Here is a 14,362-nt window from a genome sequence, read left to right as displayed (position 1 = left end):
TCCTGGTCTTGGTGGAGTCAGTAACAAGGGGAATACAGTTGTCGGGGAGAGTCAGTGAGGAGGGAGATACCTTTGTTGAGGAGAGTTGTTGAGGAAGGGGATCCTAGTGTTGGGGAGTGTTAGTGAAGTGGGAGATTCCAGTGTTGGGGGAGTCAGTGAGGAGGGGATTCTGGAGTTTGGGGCTGTCAATGAGGAGAGGGATGCTGGTGTTGGGGAGTCAGTGTGGAGTGGGGATCCTGGAGTTCAAGTGTCTGTGAGGATGGGGATCCTGGTGTTCGGAGTAGCCAGTAAGAAGATGTAGCCTGGAGTTGGGGGTATTCAGTGAGAGGGGTAATACGTGAGTTTGGGGGTATCAATGAGGAGGGGGAGAGGTGTTGGGTGGAGACAGTGAGGTTGGGGAATCCTGGAGTTCAGTTACAGTGATGAGGGGAATCCCGGTGTTGGGGGGAGTTGATAAGAAAGGGGACCCCAGTGTCGGGGAGAGTCATTTAGGAGGAGGATACCGGTGTTGGGGAGAGAGTGAGGAGGGGGATCCTGGTGAGTGGGGAGTCAGTGAGCAGGGGATTCTGCTGTTGGAGTCAGTGAAGAGGGGGACCAAGGTGCTGGGGTTAGTTCGAAGGATGATCCCGGTGTTGAGGAGAGTCGATGAGGAGGGGGATCCTGGAGTTGTGGAAAGTCAGTGAGGATGGGGATTCTGCTATTTGGGAGAGTCAGTGAGGGGAGAGAACCCGGTGTTGGGGAGTCAGTGAGGAAGGTGCTCCTGGTGCTGGGGGGAGTTAGTGAGGAGTTGGATCCTGGTATTTGCGAGTCATTTAGGAGGGGGATCCCGGTGATGGGGGAGTCAGTGAGGAGGGGGATCCCAGTGTTGGGGAGAATATGTGAAGTTGGGAATCTTTGTGCTGTGGGGATTCAGTGTGGACGGAGATCCCGGTTTTGGCGAGTCAGTGAGGAGGGGCATCCTGGTGCTCTGGGGAGTTAGTGAGGAGTTGGATCCTGGTATTTGCGAGTCATTTAGGAGGGGGATCCCGGTGTTGAGGAGAGTCAGTGGGGAGGGTGATCCCGGTGTTGGGGGTGTCAGTGAGGAGGGGGATCCTGGAGTTGGGGGGGGACTCACTGAGGAGGGGGATCCTCGTGTGGGGGAGAGTCAGTGAGTAGTGGGATTCTGGAGTTTGGGAGTCGGTGAGGAGTGGGATCCTCGAGTTGGGGGGAATCAGTGAGGAGAGGGATTCTGGAGTTGGTGGTAGTCACTGAGGAAGGGGATCCCGGTGTTGGGGAGAGTTGATGATGAGGTGATGCCGGTGTTGGGGAGTCAGTGAGGAGCCAGATCCCGGTGGTGTGGGAATTAGTGTTGATGGAGATCCTGGAGTTTGGGATTCTGTGAAGATGGGGATCCCGGTGTTGGGGAGAGTTGATGAGGAGGGAAATCCTGGAGTGCAGGAGTCAGTGAGGAGGGGAATCCCTGGGTTGGGGTGTGTCATTAAGAAGGGGGATGCAGGTTTTGGGGAGAGTCAGTGAGTAGGGGGATACCAGTGTTGAGGAGAGTTGGTGAGGAGGGAGATCCTAGTGATGTGGTGTGTTAGTGAAGTGGAGGCTTCCAGTGTTGGGGGAAGTCAGTGCGGAAGGGGTTTTTGAGTTATGGGTGTCAATGAGGAAGGTGATGCTGGTTTCGGGAGGGAGTCAGTGTGAAGGGAACTCCCGGCGTTGGGGAGCGTCGGTGAGGATTGGGATCCTGAATTTATGTGGAGGAGGGGGTATCCTGGTGTGGGGGAGTCAATGAGGAGAGGGATTCTGGTGCTGGGGGGAGTTAGTGAAGAGGGGGATCCCGGTGTTGAGTAAAGTCGGTGTTGGGTGGGCTACTGGAGTTGGGGCGAGTCAGTGAGGAGGGCTATCCTGGAGTTCATGAGTCTGTGAGGAGGGGAATCCTGGTGTTGGGGGAGTCAGTGAGGAGGGGAATCCAGGTGTTGAGAAAAATCGGTGAGGAGTTGGATACTGGAGTTGGGGGCAGTCACTGAGAAGGGGGATCCTGGATTTCATGAGTCTATGAGGTGTGGGATTCTGGTGTTGGTGGGAGTCAGTAAGTAGGGGGATCCTGGTGTTGGGGGGAGTCAGTGAGAAGGGGGAATCATTGAGTTAGGGGTAGTCAATGAGGAGTGGGATAATGGTATTGAGGAGTCAGTGAGGTGAGGATTTGGCTACTGGAGTTGGGGGGGAGTCAGTGAGGAGGGGGATCCTGGAGTTCAAGTGTCTGTGAGGAGGGGGATCCTGGTGTTCGGGGTAGCCAGTAAGAAGGTGTAGCCTGGAGTTGGGGGGATTCAGTGAGAAGGGTAATACGTGTGTTTGGGGGTGTCAATGAGGAGGGGGAGAGGTGTTGGGTGAAGACAGTGAGGTTGGGGAATCCTGGAGTTCAGGGTCAGTGATGAGGGGAATCCCGGTGTTGGGGGGAGTTGATAAGAAAGGAGACCCCAGTGTCAGGGAGAGTCATTTAGGAGGAGGTGTTTGGGAGAGTTGATGAGCAGGAGGATCCCGGTGTTGGGGAGTCAGTGAGGAGGGGGACCATGTTGTTGGGGGGTTAGTTAGAAGGGTGATCCCGGTGTTGAGGAGAGTTGGTGAAAATTATGGTCCTGGAGTTGGGGGGAGACAGTGAGGAGAGAGATCCCGGTGTTGGAGAGTCAGTGAGGAGGGGGATCCTCAAGTTGGGGGGAATCAGTGAGGAGAGGGATTCTGGAGTTGGGGGTAGTCAGTGAGGAAGGGGATCCCAGTGTTGGGGAGAGTTGATGAGGGGGTGAAACCCGGTTTGGGGGAGTCAGTGAGGAACGGGATCCCGGTGCTGTCAGAACTAGTGTGGAGGGGGATCCTGGAATTTGGGAGTCAGTGAGGAGGGGGATCCCGGTTTTGAGGAGAGCCAGTGAGGGGAGAGATCCTGATGTTTGGGAGTTCCTGGAGTTGGGCAGAATCAGTGAAGAGAGGGATTCTGGAGTTGGGGATAGTCAGTGAGGAAGAGGATCCTGGAGTTGGGGAGAGTTGATGAGGAAGTGATCCCGGTGTTGGGGAATTAGTGAGGATGGGGATACTGGTGTTGAGGAGAGTTAGTGAGGAGGGGATCCTAGGGTTGGGGAGTGTTAGTGAAATGGGTGATTCCGGTGTTGGGGGGAGTCAGTGAGGAGGGGGTTCTGGAGTTGGGGGTAGTCAGTGAGGAAGGGGATCCTAGTGGTGGGGAGAGTTGATGAGGAGGTGATCGCAGTGTTGGGGAGTCAATGAGAAAGGGGATCCCGGTGCTGTGGGAATTAGTGTGGAGGGGGATGCTGGAGTTTGGGAGTCAGTGAGGAAGGGGATCCCGGGTTGAGGAGAGTCAGTGAGGAGTGGATCCCGGTGTTGGGGGTGTCAATGAGGAGGAGGATCCTGGAGTTTGGGAGTCAGTGAGAAGGGGGATCCGGTGGTGGGGAGAGTCAGTTAGGAGGTGGATTCCAGTGTTGGTGGGAGTCAGTGAGGAGTGCCATCCCAGAGGTAAAAGGATTGAGTGAGGAGGGGGATTCTGGAATGGGAAGAGTCGCTGAGTAGATGGATCCTGGAATTCAGGAGTCAGTGAGGACGGGGATCCTGGTAATGGGTAGTTAGTGAGGAGGGGGATCCTGGTGCTGGGGGAAGTTAGTGAGGTGGGTGATCCCAGTGTTGAGGAAAGTCGGTGAGGAGTGGGCTACTAGAGGTGCGGGGAGACAGTGAGGAGGGGGATCCTGGAGTTCATGAGTCTGTGAGGAGGGGGATCCTGGTGTTGGGGGCTGTCAGTAAGAAGGGAGATCCTGGTGTTGGAAGGGAGTCAGTGAGGAGGGGGATCCTGGAGTTGGGGGGAGTCAGTGAGGACGGGGATCATGGAGATGGTGGAAGTCTTTAATAAGGGGGTTCCAGGTGTTGGGGAGAGTCAGTGAGGAGGGGAATCACGGTGTTGGGGAGAGTTGATGAGGAGGGGATCCTGTTGTTGGGGAGTCGGTGAGGTGGGGGATCCCGGTGCTGGGGAGAGTCATTGAGGAGTGGATTCCTGCTTATTGGGGAGTCAGTGAGGAGGGGGATCCTGGAGTTTGGGAGTCAGTGTGCAGGGTGATCCTTGAGTTCAGGAGTCTGTGTGGAGGGGAATCCTAGTGTTGGGGAGAGTTGATGAGGAGGATCCTGTTGTTGGGGAGTCAGTGAGGAGGAGGATTCTGCTGCTGGGGGGAGATAGTGAGGAGTGCGATCCTGCTGTTGAGGAGAGTCGGTGCGGAGTGGGTTCCTGGAGTTGGAGGGAGACAGTGAGGTGGGGGATCATCGTGTTGGGGTGAGTCAGTGAGCAGGGGGATCACAGTGTTGGGAAGAGTTGATGAGGAGGGGATCCTGTTGTTAGGGAGTCGGTGTGGAGGGGAATCGCTGTGCTGGGGAGAGTCATTGAAGAGCGGGTTCCTGGTATTGGGGAATCAGAGAGGAGGGAGATGCTGGAGTTTGGGAGTCAGTGTGCAAGGTGATCCTCGAGTTCAGGATTCTGTGTGGAGGGAGATCCCAGTGTTGGGGAGAGTTTGTAAGGAGTGAAAACCTGGTGTTAGGAGGCAGTGAGGAGGGTGATCCCAGTGTTTGGGGGAGATAGTGAGCATCACGGTGATGGGGAGAGTTGAAGAGGAGGGGGATCCCATTGTTTGGGAGTCAATGAGGAGGAGGATTCTGCTGCTGGGGGGAGTTAGTGAGGGGTGGGATACTGTTGTTGAGGAGAGTCAGTGAGGAGTGGGTTCCTGGAGTTGGAGGGAGACAGTGAGGAGGGGGATCCTGGTTTTGGGGAGAATCAATGAAGAGAGAGATCCCAGTGTTGGGCAGTCATTGAGGAGAGGGGATCCTGGTGCTGGGAGGAGTTAGTGAGGAGGGGAATCCTGGATGTTTGTGAGCCAGTGAGGAGGGGGATCCCGGTGTTGAGGAGAGTCAGTGAAGAAGGGGATCCCGGTGTTGCGGGTGTCAGTGAGGAGGGGGATTCTGCTATTTGGGAGAGTTAGTGAGGAGAGAGAACCCAGTGTTGGGGAGTCAGTGAAGAATGGGATCCTGGTGTTGGGGGGAGTTAGTAAGGTGGGGGATCCTGGAGTTTGCGAGTCAGTGAGGAGGGGAGATCCCGATGTTGAGGAGAGTCAGTGAAGAAGGGGGATCCTGGTGTTGGGGGTGTCAGTGAGGAGGGGGATCCTGGAGTTGGTGGGAGTCAGTGAGGAGGGGGATCCTCATGTTGGGGAGAGTCAGTGAGTAGTGGGATCCTGGAATTTGTGAGTCAGTGAGGAGGGGGATCCCAGTTTTAAGGACAGTCAGTGAGGAGGGGGATCATGGTGTTGGGGGTGTCAGTGAAAAGGGGGATCCTGGAGTTGGGGGAGTCAGTGAGGAGGGGTATTCTCGTGTTGGGGAGAGTTGGTGAGTAGTGGGATCCTGGAATTTGGGAGTCAGTGAGGAGGGGTATCCCAGTGTTCAGGAGAGTCAGTGAGCAGGGTGATCCAGGAATTGGGGGGAATCAGTGAGGAGTGGGATTCTGGAGTTGGGGGTTGTCAGTGAGGAAGGGGATCCTGGTGTTGGGGAGAGTTGATGATGAGGTGATCCCGGTGTGTTGGGGAGTCCATGAGGAGGGGTATCCTGATATTGTGCGTTGTCAGTGAGGAGGGAGCACCCCCTCAGTTTCATAACCTAACAGTGACCCCACACCTTGCTGGTAGGTGAGCCCACATCTTACAGTGACTTCTCGCCTTACAGTGAACCCATGTCTAATGGATCTCTATAGAAACATTTTGCTGATTACTAATTGACGTTGGTGGCAAAGCAGGCCTGTGTGACTGAGGATTATAGTGTGTGGTGTGGATGTGTGGAGGTACCTGAATTGAACAGGGAAGTAGATCTGGCAGGGCGTGCTGATAGGGAAAGGGAGCAAGACTTGGAAGAAAATTAAAGCCTGTAAAAAGAACTGATCCATGGTCTGTGTGGTTGGAGCATTTCAGTCAGGTCACCCGCCAACTATTGAAGCCACTGGGTAAACATTGTGGGAGTTATCACAGGCTTGGTAGGCAAACATGCTTCTCCCAGCATGGGCTGCAGCAGAACTCCAGGGTACAAGTAATCCAGGCTGCTCCTGGGCGAGTGGTGAGGCAGTTTCAGGGGACACAGGGATCTGATCGAGATGTGCGTCTGCAGTGCCATGTTGAAACAGAGTGGGAAAACTGTATGTTAGTGTGGTGCACTGTTAGCCAGAATCAGACACACACAAAGATGAAGACTGTACAACAGGTTTTAATCCACAAAGACTTCCACAGAGCCAGGCTGGCTGTGGCTGCAGCAACTCAATGTGTGTATGCATGTGCGTGTTGGTGTGTGGGTGTGTGTGTTTGTAGCTGTGTATGTGTAATGCTGTGTGCACGTGTGGAGGTGTGTGGGTGTGCACATGTGTGTGTATGTGTATGTATGGCTGTGTGTGTGTATGTTGGTGTGTGGGTATGTGAGTGGCTATGCATGTGTGTCCTGGCCATGTTGTGAGGACCCACCTGTGTTGGAGCGGATGATCTCCGTGCCCACGGTCTGTCCCAGCAGGTCATACTGGTTCAGGCGCGATCCATCCTCAGCCACCACCACCGAGTTGCCCTGTCCGTGAGTCCACACGTACATCACCTCTGAGTTGGTGTAGGCGTCTGTCAAAATACAACTTGGCTCATCAATCCCTGTCTTTCCATGGGCAGTGTGGAATCTTCCCCAGTGCAGAGTCTCTTCCCCCCAACTTCCACCCACCCACCTGCCCAGTGTGGGGTCTATCTCCCACCCACTTCCACCCCACCCTCCCCCCCCCCCAGTAGAATTCCTTGAAGAAGGGCACCGGCCTGAAATGTAGGCAATATATCTTTGTCTCCTATGGACTGAAGTCAGCACTATGGTTATCGGGCCTAGTCCAGAGTGGGGTGTTTGGGCAGGTGTCAATGAGATGGCAGGAACAAGGCAATGTTGGTATCTACAGAACCCCTGATGTGGTGAGCACAAAAATGGAGAGATGGAAAGAACCCAAATCGGTTGTGGAAGTGATCATGGGGTCCATTGAAATCTAAAGTACAATCTACATTGAGTACAATCTGGTCACCTTATTTCAGGAAGGATGTGGGGGCTTTGGAGTTGGTGCTGGAGTGGTTTACTAGGATGTTGTTTAGGGGGTATGTTATGGGGAGAGGTTGGACAAAAAGGGCAGCACGGTTGGCATAGTAGTTAGCTCAACCCTGTTACAGCACCAGTGATCAGGACCACAGTTCAAATCCCATGCTGTCTGTAAGGAGTTTGTACGTTCTCCCCGTGTCTGAGTGGATTTTACATGAATGCATCTGTGAGTGAAGGCTTTATATGCAAATAAACATTGTACCCATATATTGGGTTAGATTTCTAACTGTATAACTAAGTTATTAGGTTGGGTGCTTGAATGAATATATTTTGATTTTACAGGTCTAAATAATTTGGATTTATTACATTGAAGTGGTTTAGAATATTGGCATCAATATGCCCTGCTCTGATACATTATGGTACTGGCCACTGCTGTTATTTGGGCCTTCAGTGAAGGAATGCCTTGGAAGCATTACCTTCCTTGTCTGTCTGTATGGGATGGAGATCTAAACACACTGCAGACACTCTCCAAAACATGCTTATAATGGAGCAACTATGAGGAACATTTGCCTTTATATTTCAGTTCTTGACTAACAGAAGTCTCCTTGTGTCTGCAACAAGTAATTGCCAATGGAAATGGCATGTCTCTTTTGGAACCAGAGTTTCGGAGTTTACTGCATTTAAACAGATGGCAGAAAGCGAGGATGAAAATGGAAAATTCTGGAAATATTCAGCAGGTTGGAGAAAAGCTAAGTGGCTACTCAGGCGAATACCCTTCCTCAGTGAGTTCCTTGACCATTCGAGAAACCTCTTCCTACCCTGTCCCCTGTAATAATTCTATTCTTTTCTCTCAATTCCTCCATCGCCATTACATCTGCTCCCAGGATGAGATCTTTCATTCAAGAACATCCAAGATGTCCTCCTTCTTCAGCCATTAACTCAGCCCTTACCTGCATCTTTTCTGTTTTCTGCACCTCTGCCCTGGCCCCTTCTGGCCCAAAATGCACCTACCACCCCACCAGCCTCTGCATCCAACTTATGATCCTCTGCAATTTCCATCAATTTCCCAACAACGGGATCCCACCACCAGACAAACCCCAGCATCTGTAAACTTTCTTGTTTAACTCCTTGCTCATTCAGTTGTGACCTAATGCTCCCAGATTGTCTGAGCCCATTCCACATTTCTTTCAAGGTTACTTCTGGAACACTGAACGTAACTCTGATGACCCTCCAAACCTCATCAGCTGTTTGGACTGATCCTGAGGATTCATCCGGGAGCCCAGTGTGTCACAGTTTTAAGGGGAGCAGAAGCAGTCAGGACAGAGATGGGGAACTTGTGCAGCAAAGAGTGCTCAGAGTTCACCGCCACAGGGAACAGAGAATCCTCAGTCGCAAATGTGGTGCAAGTGTGGATCGTGCTACCAGCTGGGGTGGTGAATGCGGCCTCAATTATGACATTTAAGAAAAATTTGGATAGGTGCATGGATGGGAGGGGTGTGGAGTTCCATGAACTGGGTGCAGGTCAATGGGACAAGGCAGAATAATAGTTTGGCACAGACTAGATGGGTTAAAGGTCTTGTGCTGTAGCATTCTAAATGGAATCTTTCAGGATCCCTACCATCCAACACACAGTATCGTTGACCCACGACCATCAGGAAGGAGGTACAAGAATATCAATATCAGGATTCCCAGGCTGGGAAATAGCTTCTTCCTGCAGGCTGGGAAATTGGATCTCTTACAAATGAAAGTGAGTAAACTTTTCAAGAATATGTATTGAAGATGAATAAGAATTTGTTTTATATTATATATGTGACCATTGTGTGCTCTGTATTGTGTGTCAGTGTGTGTGCACTGTATTTCTGAGAAACACTGATTGCATTTGTATGGTCAGATGATAATAAATCTGAATTTGAATCTGAACCTGTGTGGGACTGTGGGGTAGATCAGTCATGATCTTATTGCTCAGTAGATCAAACTCAAGGCGGCAAGTGTTCTCATCCTACTCTCCGATTGGAGAGAAAATCTGGGCAGTGCAAAGGTCCATTCACCAGGTGGAGAGCTGTGAGCATGCAGTGGAATGGCTTGACTACCCATACTCACAGCTGCCAAACTTCAAGGGGCAGGCATGTGCGTCCATGGGGAAATCCTCCAGGTGCATTGGGCACTCCGCGTTGATCGTCAGCCTGCAGGCACAGCAAAGGGGAGATACTCGTTAACCTCCTGCCACCATCACTGCAAGCTGGAATGGACCAGTTTCAGAATTACATCCCACCCCTCCCTCCAGAGGCATCCCACTGCCATTCTCCAAAACAACCCAAGGATACATTTATTGAGGCGATGCGTAATTAACTTTGGATGAGGTCTACTAGATTTTGAGAGGTATAGATAGGGTAGACAGTCAGCACCTGTTTCCCAGGTGGGAACAGCAAACACCAGAGGACATCTGTACAAAATGAAGGGGAGACATTAGGGGTAAGTTTTTTTTACACAGAGAATTGTGGGAGCCTGGAATCTGTCCACATCTCCTGCTGTCCAGAAAAGACAGCCAATATACTAAGGGACCCACCATACCCTGGACACCCTCTTATCTCCCTCTTCTCATCGGTTAGAAGGCTCAAGGGTGGGAAAGCACATACAAATAAGCTTAAAATGTTCCTTCCCTGCAGCCATCAGCCTCTTGAATGAACCCCACCACAGTGCTCCCATGCTGCCCTGACTTGATGCAAATTGATCTTTCTTTTATTGTAACCTTACACTGTAAATTGTGCTCTTTACCCAGCTATTTGCAAGTTAGAGATAACCTGTTAGACTGTTCACTGAAGAACCCTTCTCACTGCACTGGGTACTTGGTGACAAATACATTGAAACAATAACCATCTTGTCAGTCCTTCTTCATAGACCCTTCAACCCACAATATCCATGGCAACAGTTGGACTTGTCTACACCAGCACCACTAAGGGAATAATGGTTGTGATAGAATCACAAGGTAATGAGCTTCAATCTTCTGAGGTTCACTTGCTCCTTCCCTTCTTCGTGTTGCTTAACAATCTCTCCATTGATCTTGAAAACCAAGTGAGCTTCCATAGCCTTGCTAAGAACCTCTGTAATAACAGCAAGCTCACCATCTTCTAAACTATCTGGCAATGAAGACAAATGGACAGAAATGAAATGAAAGGTGCATCTGGATGAGCAGCAGAATCGATTGCTCCAGGTCAAGTGAAGCTCAGGGATGTGTGGGGAGAGAACACGTGGAATTTAACTCATACTCTTGCATGTTGCTTCATGCTGGGAGGTTAAGCCAAGACAGTTCTTGCACAGTGAATGGTTGAACAAAGAGACATGGGGACACAGGTATATAATTCCATGCCCAGAGGACCACAAAACCCATCAGCAATAGATATTCACCAAGACAAATGGTTACTTAAACAAAAGTTCCTTTTAATTATCTTTAAACATGAAAATAGAATCAAACTTTAACTATTAACTTACTTAACCTAACTTAACACCCTTCTAATTCTAAGTGTATGTGTATATAATGTGTGTGAAAGTTCAGAAAAGTTATTTGGTTCACTGTCTAACCTCACTTCTCATTCCTCCAAGTTCTCTGGTTGCAGGCAATTCTTATACTCTGCACAGAATTTAACATTTATAAAGTTCACCAGGCTTTGGTGCTTGAAAGGTAAATGGTTACTGCTCAGGAAGGTTCTTGTTGGTTTTCCGAGAGAGATTTGTTGTTCGATGGACACCAAGCCAGCTCAGTGTCTTGTTAATGTAACTTACTCCTTCAGTGTTCTCCATATGATAACCTCTTTCTTTCAGGTCACCATAGAGTGTTTTTTTGTTTCTCTTATTCCAAGCGAAATATTAGTCAGCCAGTCCTCTCCTCTTTCATGAACCCCAAGGGCTTTGACCAGGCTGAATCAAGCCCTTACAATCCATCTTCAACATGGGGTTTTCCACAAGTTTGCCAGGTTGTCCTGTTCCAGATCCAGCTGCTGTTTCTGGCTGTAACACTGTAGAAGTGATCTCTGACTGTCTGTCTGTCTCTCTTTCTCTCTCTCTCTCTGAGAAAAAGCCTGCTTGGCTCTCTCTGTTTGCAAAACGACATGACCCTCTTAGAACAGCTCTAGACAATCTGCGGCTTCAACAAGATCTTTCATGTGTTGCCTATTTATAAACAACAATCCATTAGTGAAGTCTCTTGGGCACTCTCCAAAGCTCTTTCAAAAGCTGTGGGGCCAATATGTCTAGCATTAGCAGAGCTCCAGTATTTCAAATAAGGTCTGTTTTAAAATGTTTGTATGTGACCTACTCTAACAAACCTTTCCCAATTTATCTCCCAAAACATGTTTATATACTCTGTCACAGTAGTGACACAGGGTGGTGAACAAGGCTTTTGGCAAACTTGCCTTCATTGATCTGGGCTTTGAGTCCAGGAGTAAGGATGTCATGTAACATCTGTACAAGACATTGGTGACACTACACTTGCAGTATTGGGTGCAGTTCTGGTGACTCAGCTGCTGGAAGGATGGCTTTAAGCTGAAGAGGGGTCAGAAAAGATTCATAAGGATGTTACCAGAACTGGAGGGGCTGAGTTATCAGGAGAGGCTCAGTATTTCTCCATGAAGTGTGGAGAGGTTGAGGGAGGAACTTTCAGAAATTTATAAAATCATGAGAGCCCTGGATAAGGACAGGGACGCTTACCCAGGGTATGGGAAGTCTAATATTAAAGGGCTTACATTTGAGGGGGCGGGAAAGATTTAGAAGGAGACTTGAGGGGCACCTTCATCTCACAGAGGGTGGTGGGCATGTTCAATGAGTTGCCAGACTGAAAAATTCGATGACTTTTAGGGCTTAGTTACTGACTAATGGTGCTAGATGGACATGGTATTGCTTTAAAAGTAGGCAGGCCAACGGAGGAGAGAAAACAATTACCAAAGGGAATCAACACAGTTACAGGCCTTTAAGCCCATTGAGGCTGTGCTGACCATCAGTTATCTATTTACACAAATCCCATTTTATTCCTCCTGTAATTTTACCACCGACTCCCCTGTGAATCCCACTGACAGCCCAGCACCTCCTCCCTTGGCTCCCACCCACAGCCCAGCACCCAGCCACTGACCCTCACTCACAGTCCAGCACCCGATCACTGACCCTCACACAGCCCAGCACTGAGTCCCTCCACAGCCTGGCATCACCTAGCCCTGACCATCACCCAAAGCCCAGCACCTCTCCTCACTGCATCTTACCCACAACCCAGCACCTAGTCACTGACCCTCATCCACAGCCCAGGATCTCCTCCTCCTGCACCTCACTCACAGCCCGGGACCTCCTCCCCTGACCCTCTCCCACAGCCCAGGACCTCCTCCCTCTGCACCTCACCCACAGCCCGGGACCTCCTCCCCTGGCCTGCTCCCACTGCCCAGGACCTCCTCCCCCCTGCACGTCACCCACAGCCCAAGACCTCCACCCCCTGCACCTCACCCACAGCCTGGGACCTCCTCCCCTGTCCCTCTCCCACAGCCCAAGACCTCCTCCCCCTGCACCTCACCCACAGCCCAGGACCTCCTCATCCCCTGACCATCTCCCACAGCCCAGGACCTCCTCCCCCTGCACCTCACCCACAGCCCGGGACCTCCTCCCCTGTCCCTCTCCCACAGCCCAAGACCTCCTCCCCCTGCACCTCACCCACAGCCCAGGACCTCCTCCCCCTGTACCTCACCCACAGCCCAGGACCTCCTCCCCCTGACCCTCACCCATTGTTGGAGTAATGATTAGCACAATGCCTTTACAGTGCCATCAACTGTAGGTGTAGGTTCGTATCCTGTGCTGTCTATAAGGAGTTTGTATGTTCTCCCCATGTCTGCATGGGTTTACCCCAGGGGCTCTGGTTTACTCCTGCCCTTGAAAATGTACAGAGTTGTAGGAGTAATTGGGTGTCACTGGACAGCACGGGCTCAACTGGCTGGAATCAGCTTCCACTGTGCTGTAAATAAAATAATTTTTTTTAAAAAATTACATCAATTCTCCGCAGGGTCTTCCCCTCACCAACACGCTGGGTGGGGGTGAAATAATCTTTGGATGTGGGAGGAAACCAAAATACCCGAGGACGAGTGGTGGAAATTCATGAGGAGAACGTGCAAACTCCACACAGACAGCACCGGAGGTCAAGATTGAACCTGGGTTTGTGGCACTGTGAGGCAGCGGGACTACCCACTGCACCAACTCTCCTGCCTGATATCCAGTTGAAACATTCAGGGTTAGGGTTAGGGTTAGGGTTAGGGTTAGGCGCAACAGTGACTGCACTTCCTGAGAAGACTGAACTGGGCAAGGCTACCAGCCACCATCATGTCAACCTTCTACACGAGCTCTATCAAGAGAAATGGATCGGAGGACATTAAGAGTGGCAAAGAGGATCACTAGAATCTCGCTGCCCCCATCAACATGATCTACCGGGATCATTGTCTGAAGAGGGCGCGCAAAATTATTGAAGGCCCCTTCCACCCTGCACACAGCATCTTTCAGCTGCTCACATTGGGAAAGAGATGCAGGGGTATCAGAGCCAGCACCACCAGGTTGAGGAACAGCTTCTTCCCACGGGCAGTGAGAACGACCAAAGGAACTGCTCACACCAATCCTCTGAGACTCTCATATTCATGAAACAATGATTATTTATTTATTTGCAGACATGAATACTGCATATGTATTATTTGTCTATATATGTGTGATGTCTGTTTGTGTGTCTGCATGTCTTGGATCGAGGGCCGGAGAACGCTGTTTCGTTGGGTTGTACTTGTACAATCAGATGACAATAAACTTGACTTGACTTTCCACTGCACCCCTGTCACCACCAGTATTCCTGCTGCTGCTTCTGCTGCCAACTCGGTCTCACTCTCTTGCCCCGAGGTAGCTGTAGGAGTTGATGGGTTTGTATAAAATGTCTGCCAAGTCCCAACCTCAGTCCTGCTGCCTGAGAGGTGCTGAGGTGGTCTCTGTGGCAGATGCCTTCCTGGTGGAGAGTGCAAGTACACGGTGGTGGGGAGAGCCAGTAGCCAGGCTCAAGCTGAATTCCCAGTTTGCAGAGAGACAGCCCAGATAGCCCAACAAGATCAGCTCTTGGTCATCTGTCTGCAGCTGTCAGGCCTCTCTCTGGGCAGGGGTGGGAAATAGGAGAAGGATTTTAGGTAATCACTGCACAGATTCACATTTGTGGAGAAAATCACTCCCTCAATGAAGTCCTCTTGCC

The 14,362-nt window shown here is 50.8% G+C and overlaps 1 protein-coding gene across 1 annotated transcript in view; it reads right to left on the bottom strand.

Annotated features, from left to right (window-relative positions):
- Positions 1-14,362, bottom strand: part of LOC138740723 (gamma-aminobutyric acid receptor subunit alpha-3-like) — a 95,489-nt gene that overhangs the window by 68,527 nt on the left and 12,600 nt on the right. The window contains exons 2-3 of the mRNA XM_069893789.1: positions 9,217-9,299; positions 6,522-6,665 (exon numbers count right to left, since the gene is read on the bottom strand). Of these exons, the coding sequence (XP_069749890.1) occupies positions 6,522-6,665; positions 9,217-9,299 (227 nt within the window). The remainder of the gene's footprint in view (positions 1-6,521; positions 6,666-9,216; positions 9,300-14,362) is intronic.

Source organism: Narcine bancroftii, chromosome 8 (genome assembly GCF_036971445.1).
Source record: "Narcine bancroftii isolate sNarBan1 chromosome 8, sNarBan1.hap1, whole genome shotgun sequence".
Taxonomy (NCBI): Eukaryota; Metazoa; Chordata; class Chondrichthyes; order Torpediniformes; family Narcinidae; genus Narcine; species Narcine bancroftii.
This window is presented reverse-complemented; position numbering and strand designations above follow the sequence as displayed.